The sequence below is a fragment of the Hemitrygon akajei genome, chromosome 22 (assembly GCF_048418815.1).
Source record: "Hemitrygon akajei chromosome 22, sHemAka1.3, whole genome shotgun sequence".
In the NCBI taxonomy this organism is placed as follows: domain Eukaryota; kingdom Metazoa; phylum Chordata; class Chondrichthyes; order Myliobatiformes; family Dasyatidae; genus Hemitrygon; species Hemitrygon akajei.
Genome location: NC_133145.1, coordinates 46,850,633 through 46,869,791, shown reverse-complemented (window position 1 = coordinate 46,869,791; position 19,159 = coordinate 46,850,633). Strand labels below are relative to the sequence as shown.

The window sequence follows — 19,159 nt, the reverse complement described above, 5'->3', positions numbered from 1 at the left end:
GGGTATGTTTAAGGTGTAGTGAGCTATAACTAAACAATAAGGAACAAGTGGCCTACTCCTGCTTAGATTTCTCAAGCTCCTTAAATCTATGCCGACTTTTCTTAACTAATCTATGTTTGCTCCCCATTTTAAAGCTTATGTATCCACTTACCTGTATAGGAAGAATGCTGCCTCCTCGCAGATGAACATTTATTGTATCCAAAGGTGCCTCAAGTAAAACATACTGACCCCTACTATGAATTGCAGCTCCCTAAAAAGCAAGAGATACTGAAATGATGACAAATTCAGAGCTGCATGCACGTACACTCAGTGGCCACATTATTAGGTATGCCTGCACACCTGCTCATTAATGTAAACATCTAATTAGCCAATAATGAGGTAGCAACTCAATGCATAAGATCATGCAGACATGATCAGGAGGTTCAGTTGTTGTTTAGACCAAACATCAGAATGGGGAAGAAATGTGATCTAAGTGACTTTGACCGTGGAATGATTGTTGGTACTAATGGGGTGGACTGAAAATTTTCTAAACTGCTAATTCTCTGGGATTTTCATGCACAAGTCTCTAGAGTTTACAGAGAATGATGTGAAAACCAGAGAGTGGGCGATTCTGTGGATAAAAACGCCTTGTTAGTGAAAGAGTTAGAGGAGAATGGCCAGACTGATTCAAACTGACAGGAAGGTGACAGTAACTCAAATAACCACGCGTTATAACAGCGGTATGCCGAAGGGCATCTCTGAACGCACATCAAACCTTGAAGTGGATGAGCTACAGGGGTTCCACTCCTGTATTTAATAAAGTATGAGTTTAAATATAGTTAAATATCAAAAATTAAACTACAAACATACATGTAAGAAACTGTCAAAAAAAGATTAACATTTTCTCCACATAACTGTCAACAATAATGGGGTTTGCATGCATGCAAATGTAAAATTCCTGAAGCTGAGATCAGTTGTTGATTGTTATTTCAACACTCTAATGTTGGAGAACAGAAAATTGCAGTAATTCTCAATGATCTTTGGTGTAGAACATACATGAATATGCACCAAGATGGAGATTGCTGAAGGGTTGTGTCTCCATTTGTTCCATTGGAGGGAAACAGCTATGAGAATTCTTGAAAATACTAGATTTTTTTGAAACATTTCAGGATTTTGGGTCTTTTTATTTTTGTAAGTCTGAAACATTTAGAAACATTGCATGCTTTAAGCACATGACCACTTTGATGTCTTGCTATGAGAGATACTGCTAGATTTCCTCTGCAAGATAGACTTGTAAGATGTTGCAAGTGTGTTTATATCAAGAAAGAGATGCAAGTATAGGGATGTTGTTGGGGCCATCATACTTCAGGTGATCTTTCTCATGATTTCCAACCGAAAGTGGATACTTGTTTGTTCGCTCGGGCAGAGTGAAAAACTCCCAGAACAAGATACTACACCTGCATTGTACTTTTTGCCCCAAAGTCAAAAATAAAGCCTTTTTTCATGGTCTTTCTGAGAATTCAACATATCAGTCTAAAGAAAAACTTGCTGAGCACACAACCTCAAATGAACAGAGTTACTAATATAGAAGCAGTGAATATGAGAAAATGTAACTTTCTAAGATCACATTAAAAATGGACAACCTTACAAAACTTACGTCATTTAGACTGTACCATGTGGTTGGGGGAAAATAGCCAGACACCTCAAATGTCATGGGCTTCAGTACTGGAGTGATAAGAAGTGCATCTCCCCACATGAACTGCTGATCAATACTTAATGTGTTTGGATCTTGAGGGAATCTAAAACCAAGACAAAGCAGAGTTTATACATACAAGATAAAGTAGTTTTTATTCAAATGTAGTCAGATGGATTTTTAAAAAGCTTTCAACTATGAATTTGAAGTCAAATGTATATATATAATTTTTCGATGCAGCCTTGCCAATTGGTGCTTCAAACATTTCAGTGTTCAACTACTGAATTCTCACGCACAGTTGTCACACTGTGGCATGTTAAGCAAATGCCAAGTGCACTGTACTTAGTGGAGAACCAGTAAAGATACTTTGGATGATAACCAAGTTAGAGAATTAAACATCTGATATTATTTAGAAGAAATTAGTGGAATGTAAAAGGGAGATGTGATAGCATTGACATTGAAAATGATACAAAGCCCGTGGAAAGGAAGGAATTTGCAACTGAAAAACAAAACAAAAAGCATGATTGGTTTGGGTGGAATTAAGATACGACAGAGGCAAAGAAAAAAAGTTCATGAAACTGCCTATAGGCACCCAAGGGGTAACGATAAAGAGGTGCACATTGAAAAGAAGGATATTAAGAGGAATATGCAACAAGGGTGACATAATAATCATTAGAGGTTTTAATCTGGGCAAACCAAATCAGCAGTGATTTCCACAAGTTTCCACAATAGTTATATAGTTTCCACAACCTTCTTGTAGTGAGGTGACCAGAACTGAGCACAGTACTCCAAGTGGGATCTGACCAGGGTCCTATATAGCTATAATATTACCTCTCTGCTCTTGAACGCAATCCCACGGTTGATGAAAGCCGATACACTGTATGCCTTCTTAACTACATAGTCAACCTGTGCAGTAGCTTTGAGTGTTCTATGGACTTGGACCCCAAGATCCCTCTGATCCTCCACCCTGCCAAGAGTCTTACCATTAATACTATATTCTGCCATCATATTTGACCTACCAAAATGAACCACTTCACACTTATCTGGGTTGAACTCCATCTGCCACTTCTTAGCCCAGTTTTGCATCCTATCAATGTCCCACTGTAACCTCTGACAGCCCTCCACACTATCCACAATACCCCCAAGCTTTGTGTCATCAGCAAATTTACTAACCCATCCCTCCATTTCCTCATCCAGGTCATTTATAAAAATCATGAAGAGTAGGGGGTCCCAGAAAAGATTCCTGAGGCACATCACTGATCACTGACCTCCATGCAGAATATAACCACTCTTTGCCTTCTGTAGGCAAGCTAATTATAGATCCACAAAGCAAGGTCCCCTTGGATCCCATGCCACCTTACTTTCTCAATAAGCCTTGCATGGGGTACCTTATCAAATGCCTTGCTGAAATCCATATACACTACATCTACTACTCTACCTTCAGCAATACGTTTATTCACGTCCTCAAAAAAAAAATCAGGCTCGTAAGGCACGACCTGCCGTTGACAAAGCCATGCTGACTATTCCTAATCATATTATGCCTCTCCAAATGTTCATAAATCCTGCCTCTCAGGATCTTCTCCATCAACTTACCAACCACTGAAGTAAAACTCACTGGTCTATAATTTCCTGGGCTATCTTGACTCTCTTTCTTGAATAAGGGAACAACACCTGCAACCGGCAATCCTCCGGAACCTTTCCCCTCCCCATTGATAATGCAAAGATCATTACAAGAGGCTTAGCAATCTCCTCCCTTGGCTCCCATAGTAGCCTCGGGTATATGTCGTCCGGTCCTGGTGACTTATCCAACTTGATGCTTTCCAAAAGCTCTAGCACATCCTCTTTATGTCGATATGCCCAAACTTTTCAGTCTGCTGTAAATCATCCCTACAATCGCCAAGGTCCTTTTCCGTAGCGAATACTGAAGCAACATATTCATTAAGTACCTCTGCTATCTCCTCCATACATACATTTCCACTTTCACACTTGATTGGTCCTATTCTCTCACATCTTATCCTCTTGCTCTTCACATACTTGTAGAATGCCTTGGGGTTTTCCTTAATCCTACTTGTCAAAACCTTCTCATGGCCCCTTCTGGCTCTCCTAATTTCATTCTTAAACTCCTTCCTGCTAGCCTTATAATTTCCCAGATCTTTATTCTTACCTAGATCTTATGAACCTTTCATAAGCTTTTCTTTTCTTCTTGACTAGATTTTCAATAGCCTTTGTTCACCACAGTTGGTGTACCCTACCTCAGTGTCTCAGTGTCCCTGTCTCAGTGGAACGTACCTATGCAGAACACCACACAAATATCCCCTGAACACTTGCTATATTTCTGCCATACATTTCCCTGAGAACATCTGCTCTCAATTTATCATCTGCTCATCTGCTTTTCCAAGTTCCTGTCTAATAGCTTCATATTTCCCCTTACTCCAAGTAAATATTTTCCTAACTTGTCTTATCCCTCCCCAATGCTATGGTAAAGGAGATAGAATTGTGATCACTATCTCCAAAATGCTCTCCCACTGAGAGACCTGACACAGGACCAGGTTCATTTCCCAAAACCAGATCAAGTACAGCCTCTCCTTTTGTAGGCTTATCTACATGTTGTGTCAGAAAACCTTCTGAACACACCTAACGAACTCCATCCTATCTAAACCCCTTGCTCTACGGAGATGCCAATCAATATTGGGGAAATTAAAATCTCCCTTCACGACAACCCTGTATCAGTTTCCATGCAATCATGAAAAAAAGCACAGCAGTGCCCCTACTTCCTTCGGAGTTTGCGTCAATTTGGCACGACATCTAAAACTTCAACAGACTTCTATAGATGAGTGGTGAAGAGTATATTGACTGGTTACATCACAGCCTGATATGGAAATACTAACACCCTTGAATGGGAAATCCTACAAAAATAGAGCTACCTGTAGAACTTGATAGCAAATAATTAGAGCAATTTATAACAAGGGCAATGACTGTATGCACATCCGGTCCTAGCATTATCATAGGGATTCTGCTTCCCCTTTACTGAATTCAAAGCTTAAGTCAACTAGAACCACAACTTCCCCTGTTACTGTACATTACACTGTAACTTCTGGTTTTCTGATTCAGACGGAAAGCCATGCAGTTTAATAACAGTGATTCAGGGTAGATAATAAGACCAAACAATTCTGAAATATACATCAAAAATAACTTCTAACTAAGCTTTTTAAATACTTTACAGAAAACAAAATAGAGCTTGGAATCTGAAACAATATTAAAATGGCAGTTGAAATTTAAAAAAAACCACAACTTGTATTTAACATTTGGTGCAGAACTATTGCACAGCTAGTTGAGTTGCTGCTTTGACTTGTGATCTGGGTTAAATTCTGTTTCCTGTTCTGTCTGTCGGGTATGCACTTGCTCTCTGTGATTAAGAGCATTTTCTCTGAGTGCTCCTGTTGCCTCTGACAAGCCAAAGACCTGCAAAAGTTAGTAGATTAACTGTCCACTGTAAATTGCCCCTAGTAAGACTAGGTGGGAGGATGACCTTGGTATGGATCTGGCTGAGGAATATTGGGCAAAAGCATTAAATAAAGTTCATTCCTCATCATCATGTGCTAGACTGGGGCTCATACAATTTAAAGTTTTACACGGGGTATATTTAAGTAAAGCCAGGCTTGCTGACATGTATCCTGGGACAGACGCTGGCTGTGACAGGTGTTCCTTCTCTCCGGCTGGTTTAGTGCATGCATTTTGGTTTTGCCCTCGGCTTGATGGCTATTGGGCACTGGTTTTTAAAATTATCAGTGAGGTTTTGGGGGTGACACTGAGACCTTGCCCGCTTATAGCTGTATTTGGTGTGGGGGATGATGCTTTGGGCTTAAATGCAAACCAGTCGGATATTGTTGCTTTTACATCGCTTTTGACCCGTAGGAGAATCTCGCTGGTCTGGAAATCTACCACTTCCCCATCTGCTGCTGCTTGGTTAGAGGATGTAATGTTTTTTCTGAAATTAGAAAAGATTAAATTCACTTTGAGGGGGTCTGTGAAAAAGTTCTATTCGAAATGGGGACCTTTCTTGTCATATTTTGGGAGTCTTAAGGAATTACCTACTAGTTGAGGGCATCTGATTGTACTTGGGAAGTTGCCTCTCTTTTAACACACATATGGTTTACCTCACAGGGTGGCTGATGAATTGTAATATGAGTATATTCTGGATCATCTGACATGTTGTGGATGTATGTGGGCCTTCGTCTTGAAGTAGTGTGGGGGTATGGCTGTGAAATGTCCGTACTTGTATTTGTGAATTGTTGTATTGTAAATACAACAGCTGCCATGGTATGTTCGGGGAGGGAGGGTGAGTGGAGGTTTGTTTAGGGATAAGATATAAAAGCAAAATAGAGGAAAATGTAATTCATTATGTATTCTGTATTGTGTCATTCCTTCAATAAAAATATATTTTTTTAAAAAGTTAGTAGATTAACTGTCCACTGTAAATTGCCCCTAGTGTGTAAGTGAATGGTGCTGATGGAAGCGTGGATAGAATAGATTGAGATTAGTGTAGTTTTATGCAGGTGTGTGCTTGATAGTTGGCATAGATTCTGCACCAAATGATTTGCTTTCATCCTGCATGGCAGTATAATATAATTTTCAATTTAATATTCTTAGTGAGTTTGAGTAAATGCACAATGTTCAACTTTTCATAGGCAATTATGACTTAGTATGACATTTGAAACTCAGCCAGTCATTCAACATAGTACAGGAAAAGTGTGAAATTATTGTCAGTGATTTCTGCAACTTTTGCACAGTGCAGCTCAACTTGGAACATGTATAAAGCTGTGTCAGATTTTCAGCAAATGCTGGTAGTTTCAATGTTATTAAAATCAATTAAGGAACGTTTTTTTACTTTGTATACTAATAAAGAGGACCAAGCTTCAGATATTTATGATTAAATGAGAACATATTGGGTTCCTGATGGTCCAATTTTGGCTTTGGAGTTAACCCATGGAAACGTTCACATTTGGATTAAAATATGATTGAATCATTTTAAACAAATCTATAGGCAAAATATCATTAGATTTAGTTTCAACCTATTTTCCAACTTCATTGTGTTAAAATATTATACACACATTAAAAAAACATACTCAAATGACAGTGGCCGAACAACCATCTCTCCGGCAGTGTGTGCCTTGTGGAAAAGTGTGTAAAGAAAAGGGAGCAGCATGTATCTGGTGAAGAGAGCTTTCCGCATTGCTGACTGAGCTGACTCACTGAAGACGTATGGTTCCTGAGACTGAAAAACAATATACACAATCCTTTTTCTTTAAGCATCAGCTGCTCCAAAAATATCAATTCATACCAAAAATGAACACACAGATATTTTGAAAGAACATGTCTAATCATGAGACATGAGCCTCAAGCCCCAATATCAAATCAAGTCATCAACATTTGATCCCAATAGATCCATTCATAGTCAGAGTCCTGATGAAGAGTCTTGGCCCAAAACATCAACTGTTTATTCTCCTCCATAGATGCTACCTGACCTACTGAGTTCCTCCAACATTTTGTGGGTGTTGCTCTGGATTTCCAGCAGCTATAGAATCTCTTGTATTTTTAATAGTCATAAAATTGTACAGCACAGAAATGGGTCTTTTGGCTTACTACATCCATACTAACCTTTTGCCTGCTGACACAAATCCCATTTTCCCACTCTTCTGTGGCATAAAGACACTCTTAACAGTTCAGAAAATGACAGTGACCTGGATACTGTTGGCGGTCAATAATAAAAACTGCTTAAAGGTGACAGATGTTGAAGAGAAATTTTTAAATTTCAATTAACAAGTTAATTAATTTACTTGATTTATTTCATTGAAAAACAGTTATTGGCTGAACACAAGAGATTCTACAGATGCTGGAAATCCTGAACAACACACATAAAATACTGCAGGAACTCAGCAAGTCAGGTAGCACCCATGGACGTTTCAGGCTGAGACCATTTATCCCGAATGGAAAGGAAGGAGCAAGAGCCAGAAATTATTGTACCGAACTTGCTACAAAATGAAAGAAAACATGTGATAAACATTGACTTCACATGTAATAGAAATGTGTTTTATCGAGTAAAAATAACTCACAGATTCTGCAACTTTTAGACAGGTTGACTGTTCGATGTCTATCAATCTAATACTCAACATTTAAAAGTAAAAAAACAAAATTGGATTCTTTATATCCACTTTGAAGTTTACTCTTCTCTCAAAGACTAACCGGCTGTTTCCAGTCGTTATGATTCCGCATGAAAGGGTAGAAGGATCCGAGTTGTGTCCAGCGTATACAGAGTTCTTCAGTGGTGCCCCAACGAAAACCACAGACATCTGCTCCCACCAGTGGAACTCCATACATGTTAAACAGCATTATTGCTAAAGAAATACACAGGTTTTTAAAAAAACATTTCATGTTTCAACGTTCCATTTTTCGCTTTTAAACTGTTGTAAAACAAATAACAAAAATAGTTTGACTATCTCAAACAACTTATGAACAATTACTGGTTGTATCAAATGAATTTACTTTGCGGTGACATGATATATACTGGTAGTGTACTTGCAACGTTTTCAAAGGTATTTGTATTAGAGAAGTAGAATGGGGAGAATTACCTGCTCTCCTTTAACGCACATGTCAAGTTGCCAGCTTTTAACAGCTGAGGCAGAGCTTGGCTACAAATGCCCACAGCCAGTAAAGGTGCTGGAATGATGGAATTTCAGTTCAAAGTAAATACAATACTGTGCAAAAGTCTTAGGCACATATATATAGCTAGGGTGTCTGAAATTTTTGCCCAGTACTGAAGTCATTTTATGTTTTGCACTGTACAGCTGCAGCAAAAAAAATCTAATTTCATGATAAATGTGAGTGATGATCAACCTGATTCTGATAGGAGTCTCTTTTGTGGACAGAGTGGGAAGGGGCCAGGGAGAGGGGAATCATGGCTGGGAAAAGGGGAAGGGAGAGGGGAGGGAACAGGGCAAGCACTACAGCAATATTCTATAATGATCAATAAATCGATTGCTTGGAAGCAAATGACCTTGCCTGCTGTCTCAGGGCTGGGTGTGTCTGCACCCTTGTCCCTGGCACTCCTCCTCTGCCACCTGTCCCACACTCCTCATGCAGTGCTCCACCTATGCCATTCTTTGCTCCTGTCAGATTTACAAATTTGCTCTCCACTCCACATTGACAAATACAGTACTGTGCAAATGTCTTAGGCTCCCTAGTTATATATACGTACCAAAGACTTCTGCATAGTACTGAACATCAGACCATTTACTACTCAGATTTATTTTCTTGCAGGAGTTCACAAAGAAACACAAAGGCCGATAAGCAATCAAAGTGCAAAAGACAAACCGTGCAAACACAAAAAAAAACATAACAATAATAGATAAATAAGTAATAAACAGGCCGGCGGGTGGTGTAGTGGAATCAGAATTGGACTTCGAGGCAGATGGTCCTGAGTTCGAATCTGGACAGTAGCAATATTTATGCAGAAGAAAGGCTTGGCAATCTACTTCCGTATCTTGCCACGAAAACCTGATGGACAAGTACACTACCCATAGGGTTGCCGAGTCGCTCAACAGCAATTAATAAATAATATTGAGAACATGAATTGTAGAGTCTTTGAAAGTGATTCCAAAGAGTGTGGAATCAGTGCAGTGAGTGAAGTTATCCTCTCTGGTTCAGAAGCCTGATGACTGAAGGATAACAACTGCTCCTGAACCAAGTGATATAGGAACTAAGGCTCCTGTACTTCCTTCCTGATGGTAAGTAGCAAGAAGAGAGCATTGCCTGGATAAGTTGTCGTTAATGGTCAATGCTGTTTTCCTGCTCAATTGTGCAAGCAAAGTGAGAAAAATCTAAATTGACAAAAATGAATGTGAGCAGAGTATCATGTTTAAAAATCAAATTTCATTCTCAGATACAAACCATCCAGGTATTCCAACAGTCAGGTACACAAAATTCCATAAATGAAAGTGAAATGGATGAGGCAATACCTTTGAAGGAAAAAAAAAGCTCACCTTCCAGGTCAATTAACAAACTCCACATTAATTTATGTACCTGGGATAGTGTAGTACATGTCATACCAGTTACTTGAGATATCCCCAGTCCAGTGTCCAGCATAATGACCATGACTAGGGAATGTGGACCGTGAAATAACGAAAGGCCGTTTTCCTCTCACTTTGATCAATGCACTAAATGCAAGACAGAACACATTAATAGCTTAATGTTCGCAAAAATTGACTACTGCCAATGAAGAACATTATTTTTTCCTCACTTCAACTCTATTCAAGTTACTTGGGGAATGTGCTATTAAGAGTCATTGCCAATATTTGATATTCCTTTTTGCTGTTGGCATCCTTCTGCCAAAGTTGTTGTAAAAGATCCATTCACTGAGATCGAATGCAGTTTGAGCTTTTACACTCCCTGCATACAAACTCTATCCAGTAACTCAGCTTAGAGTATTAGTAGCATTTAAGAACAATTAGGTAGGACATCATATACTGCTGTATCTGTGTTGGTACTTAAGGTATTCTCTAATTTGGGGAAGCTGAAGGAACCAAAAAGGTGTTCCAGAATTACTACAGGCTCAAACAATTTTCTACTACAAGTCTGAAAAGGGTGACAGTTTATGTCCTGTCTAACTTCAAGGACTGATAAGGACTGTGGATCAAAATGAAACCTGTGGAAAAATAATCGCTCTGGCTTTCAGATGATAGTCAGCTGACTGTTAAATCTAAATGTCTATGTAAATGATAAATTCATTTAGATTAGGAAGGTCACATTGTCCCTTCGGAGCTAAAGCAAAGGTATAAGTGGTACAATTGTGGTACCTTGGACTGGGAAATACAAAAATATCAGTTAAGATTTCTGCTTCTGGTTCCTATTTTCAGGTTATGCTAGAACTCTGCCTTTGCACACTCAGAGATCAGGATCAGGCTTTAGGCTTTAATGCAACATTTATTTGCAAATTAATGCATGAAGAATAACACTCAAAGTATGCTGAAGCAATTAAAAAGGGCAGAACAAGTTCAAAGTATTTTCTTTTGACTTCTGCCGTGTTCAAAAACCCTTGAGTACTTTATATTACTGAAACTATATTCAGTATAACTAATTAATTTATGATTTAATTGTTACTCACTCATGGGAAGCAATAGCCTCAGTTAACCCGTAAAGGTTGTGCAGGTTATAATGCGATGAGAGATTCTGTTTACCCGACATACACAGTGTACGAAATGCTAGATATCCTCCACTCACATCTGCAGCAGACAAATCCAAACCCAATAAATTATTTACACAGAAGTCATAAATACAATGAAAATTAAAAATCAAAGCATTAAACCAGAAAGCACGCAATACCTCAAACAAACTTCACTGCAAGGAAGGGTGCGGAATGGCTTTAAAAGTGAAAGTTTAAAATTTTGATTTTTACCTGGTACATACGGAGGGTTTTCTAAATTGTTATCTGGACAACCACCAACTGCTCCACTAATGAAGTTGGAAGGCTCATTCATGTCCTGCAAAACAGTTTATTTAACATTTTTTTTCCAAAAATGTTAAAACAGTCGATCTCATAGACATAACTCCTCCACATCCTTAAAACCACTTTCACTGGGGCAGCAAGTTTCTGCCTCTGCATCCAGATCAAATAATTACAGACACAGATGAACTTCAGGCGAAGAGAAAAGGACCCATGGCATTGGCACCAACATTATAACAGCATCATGTAACAGCAAAAAAATGACATTTCTGCATATGGAATTTAGCAGACGTAGAAACAATAAGTGACTGTACACTATCAGTTACCTAGCACTGTTCCTGTGCTTGTATTATACATGTTTAAATAATGTAACTATTTTGAATAATGGAATTTTGAATGACACAAAGAATGAGAGCATTTAAAATGCCTATTTCATATCACTTTATTCACTTTCCAAAGTGTTTAAACTTTATATTTTGAGTTTTCTTCATATACTTACAATCCATATCCCATCAAATGGCACTTGATCATGAAACTCCTTAATGTTTTCATACCACCAAGCCATGGTTTCTGGGTTTGTAAAATCTGGGAAGGCTGTAAAACCAGGCCAAACCTAAATAAAGCAGACCAGAAGAACTTGAATGTTTCTGGAGACTATGTGAGTGCTGTGAATTCAAATCAAGTCCAGATAGTAGAGACTGCAAGAGAAGCCAGGAAGGTGACGGGCATACATTTCTAGATTTCAATTTCAACAAGTAGTCCACATTACATCTGCCTCTCCCAGTCCATCGCCTGCACTTCATTACTATTTATATTGATGCACAGAAACACACAGAGTTGTGCATTACAGTAACAGCAAGTAAGGCCAAACAGCTTGGTTGGATCCAATGAGCGATACACAGCATCTGCAGAATCTGTGTTTATGGTCATCTGCTTCACGAGCAGATGAACTCAATTCCTTCTCTGCTTGCTTTGAAAGGGAGAATATAACTGCAGCTGTTAAGATCCCTGTTGCACCCGGTGACCTTGTCATCTGTCTTGGAGGTCGATGTTAGGCTGTCTTTAAAGAGGGTGAACTTTCGCAGGGTGGAAGGTCCTGATAGAGTACCTGGTAAGGCTCTAAAAACTTGTGCCAACCAACCGGTGGGAGTATTCAAGGGCATTTTCAACATCTCACTGCTATGGGCGGAAGTTCCCACTTGCTTCAAAAAAAGCAACAATTATACCAGTGCCTAAGAAGAATAATGTGAGCTGCCTTAATGACTATTGCCTTGTGGCATTCCCATCGACAATGATGAAATGCTCTGAGAGGTTGGTCAGGACTAGACTGAAACCCTGCCTCAGCAAGGACCCAGACCCATTGCAATTTGCTTATTGCCACAATAGGTCATGGCAGACGCAATCTCAATGACTCTTCACACGGCCTTAGACCGCCTGGACAATGCAAACACCCATATCAGGGTGCTGTTCATCGACTACAGCTCAGCATTTAACACCATAATTCCCACAATCCTGATTGATAAGTTATAGAACCTGGACCTCTGTACCTCCTTTTGTAAATAGATCCTCGACTTCCTAACCGGAAGACCACAATCTGTGCAGATTGGCGATAATAACTCCTCCTCGCTGACAATCAACATTGGTGCACCTCAGGGGTGTGGGCTTAACACACTGCTCTACTCTCTCTATACCCATGACTGTGTGGCTAGGCATAGCTCAAATACCACCTACAAATTTGTTGATGATACAACCATTGTTGGCAGAATCTCAGATGAAGATGAGAGGGCATACAGGAGCAAGATATACCAACTAGTGGAGTGGTGGCGCAGCAACAACCTTGCACTCAACAGCAATAAGACAAAAGAGCTGATTGTGGACTTCAGGAAGGGTAAGATGAAAGAGAACATACCAATCTTCATAGAGAGTTCAGAAGTAGAGAGAGTGAGCAGCTTCAAGTTCCTGGGCGTCAAGATCCCCGAGGACCTAACCTGGTCCCAATATAACATGCAGCTATGAAGATGGCAAGTGACTACACTTCATCAGGAGTTTGAAGAGATTTGGTATGTCAACAAAAACACTCAACAACTTCTGAACGTGTACTACGGAGAGCATTCTGACAGGCTGCGTCACTGTCTGATATGGGGGGGTGGGGGTGGGGAAGCTACCGCACAAGACCGAAAGAAACTGCAAAGGATCGTAAATTGAGTTGGCTCCATCTTGGGTACTAGCCTACAAAGTAAACAGGACGTCTTCAAGGAGCAGTGTCTTAGAAATGCAGCGTCCATTACTAAGGACCCCCAGCACCCAGGGCATGCTCTTTTCTCATTGTTTCAATCAGGTAGGAAGTACAGAAGCCTAAAGGCACACATTCTGTGATTCAGGAACAGCTTCTTCCCCTTTGCCATTTGATTCCTAAATGGACAATGAACCCATGAACACCATGTCACTTTTTAAAAATATATTTCCGTTTTTGCATGATTTTTAATCTATTCAATATACATATACTGTAACTGATTTACTTATTTATTTTTATTATATTTTTTCTCTTCTATATTATATATTGCATTGAACTGCTGATGATAGGGTAACAAATTTCATGACAGATGCTGCTGATAACAAACCAGATTCTGATTGGATTTAATGTTCTTTTTAAGTAAAAATAGAGTTTTAACCTGATCCCCAACTAAATCATGTACTATAAACTTTAGAACATAGTTGGGAACTCCTGAGATTTGAATTAGAAAATTACCAGAGCTTTGGTGGAAGTTCAGATCCTTTCAGACTGAAGGGATCGCTGTCCTACACAACAGAGATTAGCTTTATTTGTAACACGTATACCGAAATATGCAGTGAAATCCTTTGTTTGCATCAAATTTAATCAGTTCTAGGCAGTCTGCAAGTGTCATCATGGTTCGGCACCAACTTTGCATGCCCACAACTCACTAATGTAACAGTACATTTTTAGAAAGTAGGAGAAAAGCAGAACACTCATAAGGGACCTCAAGCAGCCAAGGGGAGAATGTACCAACCTCTTATAAGTAGTGGTGTGAATTGAACCCGATCAGTGATTGCTGGCACTGTAAAGCGATGTACTAACTGTTACATTACTATGCTGCCCCAACTATGTGAAATTAATAACATTTTCTAACAGATGTATCAAATTTTGAATAGAACTGTATTCTAAGAGGCATTATTCAAAACAATTAATAGTACTTTAAGTTAACCAACATCTTTCCAAAACACTATTTCATTTCTCCATATAAAGAAAATTTGGCAGAATAGTGTTGCTTGCTATTAATAATGAACAAATGCAAAAATCCAGATTTAAAAATCAAGCTTCTCTTTGCTGTACTGACCTGCCCTATTAATGGTAGACCTGTTTCATTCTTGATAAAGACACCTCTCTTTACACCATCATCATATGGTTTGTATGTCCCTGGTGTCTCTGCACTGCTGATGCCAGGATCCTATAACGAAAAGAAAAATACTGTAAGGACATGGAACAAAATTGTCAAATATCAAATTAAGCTTCAAAAAAGTTGCTAGCTATTGGCTTTGTTAGTAGAGAGAAATTTCAGGGCTAGGGAGAGTTAAGAAGCATCTAGGAGGAGGTGACAAGAGGGCCTCCAGGGTCTGAGAGATTTGTTGAAACAGGGAGCAGCCACAGACAGTCCTGAGGCCTACCCCCTTCCTTCCTTCACGCTTGTAGCCGTGAACCCCACATCTCGGCACTGCACCCCAGCTTTCCTAAATCTGTCTGTTAAAGAAGTCACACACATTCACACAAAGACAAGCCATGCTGCCAAAAGATCACTTTAAATATTTCATTGCTGTAGGAGGGCCAGTCCACTGCTTAGCCCACAGAAAAATTCTTGGCGCAGCAAAGGACAGCATTAGGGACGGCTATAGATCACATCAGAATCCTTGAGTAGAAATGCTGTCAGTAATCTCTCTCTCTCTCTTTCTCGCTATCTCTATATACACACACACATACATACATACACATGCAGTGCCTATAAAAAGTATTCGCTCCCCCCTGGAAGTTTTCATGTTTATTGGTTTACAACAATGAATCACAGTGGATTTAACTTGTCTTTTTTTTGACACTGATCAACAGAAAATGACTCTTTCGTGTCAAAGTGAAAACAGATCTCAACAAAGTGATCTAAATTAATTACAGATATAAAACACAAAATAATTGATTGCATAAGTATTCACCCCCCCCCCTTAACTTGACACACCATATCATCATCATCACTGGTGCAGCCAATTGACTTTAGAAGAAGCCCAGCTTTGTTTAGTTTAGTTTTGTTTAGCTTAGGTTTTTTTTTGTTTTCTAATTTGGGTTTCTTTTTTTGACATGTCGTCTTTTTTTTTACCATGTTTAATTACATTAAGAGTTTGGGAAGTTTAGTACATTTGTGTTATCTATAGCTTTTACTCGTATATACTGTTTACCAATGATGTAATCCCAATCTCTCTGTACTACTATTGTTATTATGCTTATGTATTTGAAAATTAATAAAAAGATTAAAAAAGAAAGAAATATTTTATAAGTACATTATTACTTAAATGGAGATCTGTTTTTGGAGACTTGTGTGCAATCAAGGTGTTTTAATTCATTAAAATACACCTGATCTGGAAGTTCCAACTTGCTAGTGAGACAGTATCCTGGGAAAAACTACACCATGAAGCCGAAAGTACACTCCAAGCAACTCCACGAAAAGGTTATTGAAAAGCACAAGTCAGGAAATGGATACAAGAAAATTTCAAAGTCACTGAATATCCTTTGGAGTTTTGTCAATCATCAAGAATATAGATTCTATGGTTAATATGGCACAGCTGTAAATCTACCTCGAGCACGTGGTCTTCAAAAACTTAGTGACCATGCAAGAAGGGGACTAGTGAGGGAAGACAACAAAAGACCTATGACAACTCTGGAGGAGTTACAACCTTCAGTTGCTGAGATCAGAAAGACTGTGCATACAACAACTGGCTTCACCAGTCACAGCTTTATGAGATAGCAGCAAAGAGAAAGCCACTGTTGAAAAAAAAACTTGCATGAAATTTTAGCTACATTTTGCCAGAAGGTCTGTGGGAGACTTTGAAGTCAGCTGGAAGAAGGTTCTATGGTCTGATAAAACAAAAATTGTTATTTCTGGCCATCAGCCAAACACTGCACATCATCAAAAACACATCTTCCCTAATGCGAAACACGGTGGTGGCTGCATCATGCTGTGGGGATGCTTCACTGCAGCAGGCCCTGGAAGGCTTGTGAATGTAGCAGGTAAAATGAATGCAGCATTTTTTTTACTACTTTTTATAGGTACTATAAAAAGTGTGTGTGCGCGCGCGTGCGTGCGTGCGCTCTATTCCTAGCATTCCTAGGAAAACATCCTTAGCTTTAAACAAAGTATCAGTACATACTTTTTGCTCCTGAATCCAACAGTCTCGTGTCTCCAAGTATCAGTGTTGGACCTTGAAACAGAAATGCAGGAAATACTCAGCAGGCCAAGCAGCAACCAGGGAAAGTCAAACTGATTTAATGTTTCAGGTAAAAGACCCCTTGTCAGAAATTAATCTGAATTGTTAACTATTTCTATTTCTCTGTATGCTGCCTGTTGTGCTGAGCATTTCCAAAATACAATGTGTTTTTTTAAAAATTTCAGATATACCAGTGTATATTCTGCTCAACTTCGTCAAACAAAAAAAAACTTCTTTTAACTTTAGCAATCAAATCACTTTGATCAACTCCTCCTTACTTCTGAATTTTTCTTACCACAATCATGACATATTTTAAGCCCTTTTGATGAAACTCTTCAACCATCTCTGCATAGTCTGAAAAGTTCTGTCTGTTGTAAGTGAAGTCTTTTTTCCCGTCCATGTAATCCAAATCATTCCATTGTACATCCTGGAGAAAGAACGATCTTTAACAAGAGCAATTCTATATCCAGCTGATGATGAGTAAAATATTTATTTCTTGACACTCAGTGATGGGTTTGAGCAACTCCACCCAGCAATCCCCCAATTTAATCCGAACCTAATCATGGGACATATTACAATGACCAACTGACCTACCAACCGGTATGTCTTTGAACTGTGGGAGGAAACTGGAACACCCAGAAGAAACCCACACGGTCACGGGGTGAATGTACAGGCAGCGGCGGGAATTAAGTCTAAGTTGCTAGTACTGGAAATAATATGTTACCATGACACCCAATGTACATATTCCTTTCCCTACATATTGAGCCACACTACTCCTGTGTTTCCAAAGTAAATGCACACCATTTCAATAGTTAAATGTATGTATTAGCTCTTGCAGAGGGAAAATGCCATTCTTTACCATATAATAGATTAATTACTCAATCCATTCATCTAAGTACATGATTAAAGTTCAGTGCTCACTTCCCGCAGCAGTTCTTTGGAAGAATCTTTTATTTTACAAGACCAGGCTTTCTTTTGACAGAAAATCCTCTTTTATGTTTGTATTCTCACCTGAGGCATGTGAGCTCTAGTCATGTTCTCCACTACCTCCCGGGTGATGTTGGTACTCCAGTAACCCCAACGACATAAATGGAATCCTAGGCTCCAATATGGCGGCATTATTGGATAACCTACCCAATCACATAATGTATAATGAGATGTTATGTAAGGTAGAGTTAAGATCAAAAGAAAAACTATGGATTTATTTAGTGCTTTTTGTAACATTGCTGCAGCCAATTGATTATACCGGTAATTTATTTTGTATAATCTCTGTTGTAGGTTGAAAATGTAGCAATTTGCCTACAGTACAGTTGCACAATCATGCAATAATTAGAATGAATCTACTGTAACAGTGGTTGTGGAATGAACACTGGCCAGGACATAGAGGAACATTCTGTTTGTCTTCTTCACGACAAGAATATTTTATATCAGAGTAAAGACAGACAAGTTCAGAGTTTAATGCTGAAGAACAGATGGATCATTTGGCATAGATAAAGGATGAAGATAAAATAGCTGGTTAAATATTGACATGATCGCTTTGGAAAGTAGCTCAAATCCAGTCGCAACCACTGGCATTAAAGTTTATTTGCTGTGAATTTACTATTGAAGATATTTTTCAGCTGTTTCAATTTAGTTCTCTGTGAATGTTTACAGATAACACTAACATATCTCCAAAGTATGAAGTTTACTTGGAGATGGGGGGGGGTATACAAAATTCCAAGCACCTGCAGTTCACTGAGAAATGAATTCCACAACAGAATTGTAACACCAGTTTTATTTGCTTTCATCAAATATTAATAAATAATATCTGCTGTACTGTTCTGAATTACTTCCTTTGCCAGCATCCAACTATGCAAATGTATAAATCACCTGTCAGAAAGCATTGCTTTAAGATAAATTGTACACAACCAAATGTATTTTTTCACATTATATTTTTTTAAAAATCCAACACTGCTGCATCATGATATAATCGGAAGGAAATCTAGAATTATCAATGTGTGTCAGAATTTTAGATGTTAGCTCAGCATAAATAACATCATAGTTGCAATCTTACCAATAACATCCATATACTGTCTGATCACTGTTTTAGGGTCTGGACCCAAGAACACATAAAAATCAAGAATTCCCCCAGTGGTCCTCCAGGTTAGAGCAGGGAATGGCTGGAGTAAAGCATCTGGATAAAACAAAATCAGTTAATTTAACAGCATCATTACTGCAATAATCACATAGATTATACAAAGAGGATTGTCAACTTTGTGATAATGAAACAATGTCCAAAATCACCATGTTTACTTTTCAAAAAAGGTAAGAACAGGTAATAACAAACAGACCTATCAAGTCTCCAAATTCGGACTGAGATATATTTATATATTCAATGAGGACAAGTTAATTTCTTACCCTTGGCATTACTGTTTAACAGAAAAACACCATGAGCAGACCCATCCTCTTCCATCACCATGTAGAAAGGGTGTGATCCATATAAATTGGAATTTAGCTGCAGAAAA

At 38.7% G+C, this 19,159-nt stretch overlaps 1 protein-coding gene across 2 annotated transcripts in view; it reads right to left on the bottom strand.

The window, feature by feature from the left end:
• Positions 1 to 19,159, bottom strand: part of LOC140714697 (lysosomal alpha-glucosidase-like) — a 45,715-nt gene that overhangs the window by 9,317 nt on the left and 17,239 nt on the right. For both annotated transcript variants that reach the window (XM_073026166.1, XM_073026165.1), the window contains 13 exons: positions 19,053 to 19,149; positions 18,709 to 18,828; positions 17,667 to 17,785; positions 16,951 to 17,082; positions 14,528 to 14,638; positions 11,671 to 11,784; positions 11,124 to 11,208; positions 10,833 to 10,950; positions 9,752 to 9,885; positions 7,916 to 8,067; positions 6,799 to 6,947; positions 1,637 to 1,778; positions 152 to 250 (listed from right to left, as the gene is read on the bottom strand). In XM_073026166.1, the coding sequence (XP_072882267.1) occupies positions 152 to 250; positions 1,637 to 1,778; positions 6,799 to 6,947; positions 7,916 to 8,067; positions 9,752 to 9,885; positions 10,833 to 10,950; positions 11,124 to 11,208; positions 11,671 to 11,784; positions 14,528 to 14,638; positions 16,951 to 17,082; positions 17,667 to 17,785; positions 18,709 to 18,828; positions 19,053 to 19,149 (1,572 nt within the window). The remainder of the gene's footprint in view (positions 1 to 151; positions 251 to 1,636; positions 1,779 to 6,798; positions 6,948 to 7,915; positions 8,068 to 9,751; positions 9,886 to 10,832; positions 10,951 to 11,123; positions 11,209 to 11,670; positions 11,785 to 14,527; positions 14,639 to 16,950; positions 17,083 to 17,666; positions 17,786 to 18,708; positions 18,829 to 19,052; positions 19,150 to 19,159) is intronic.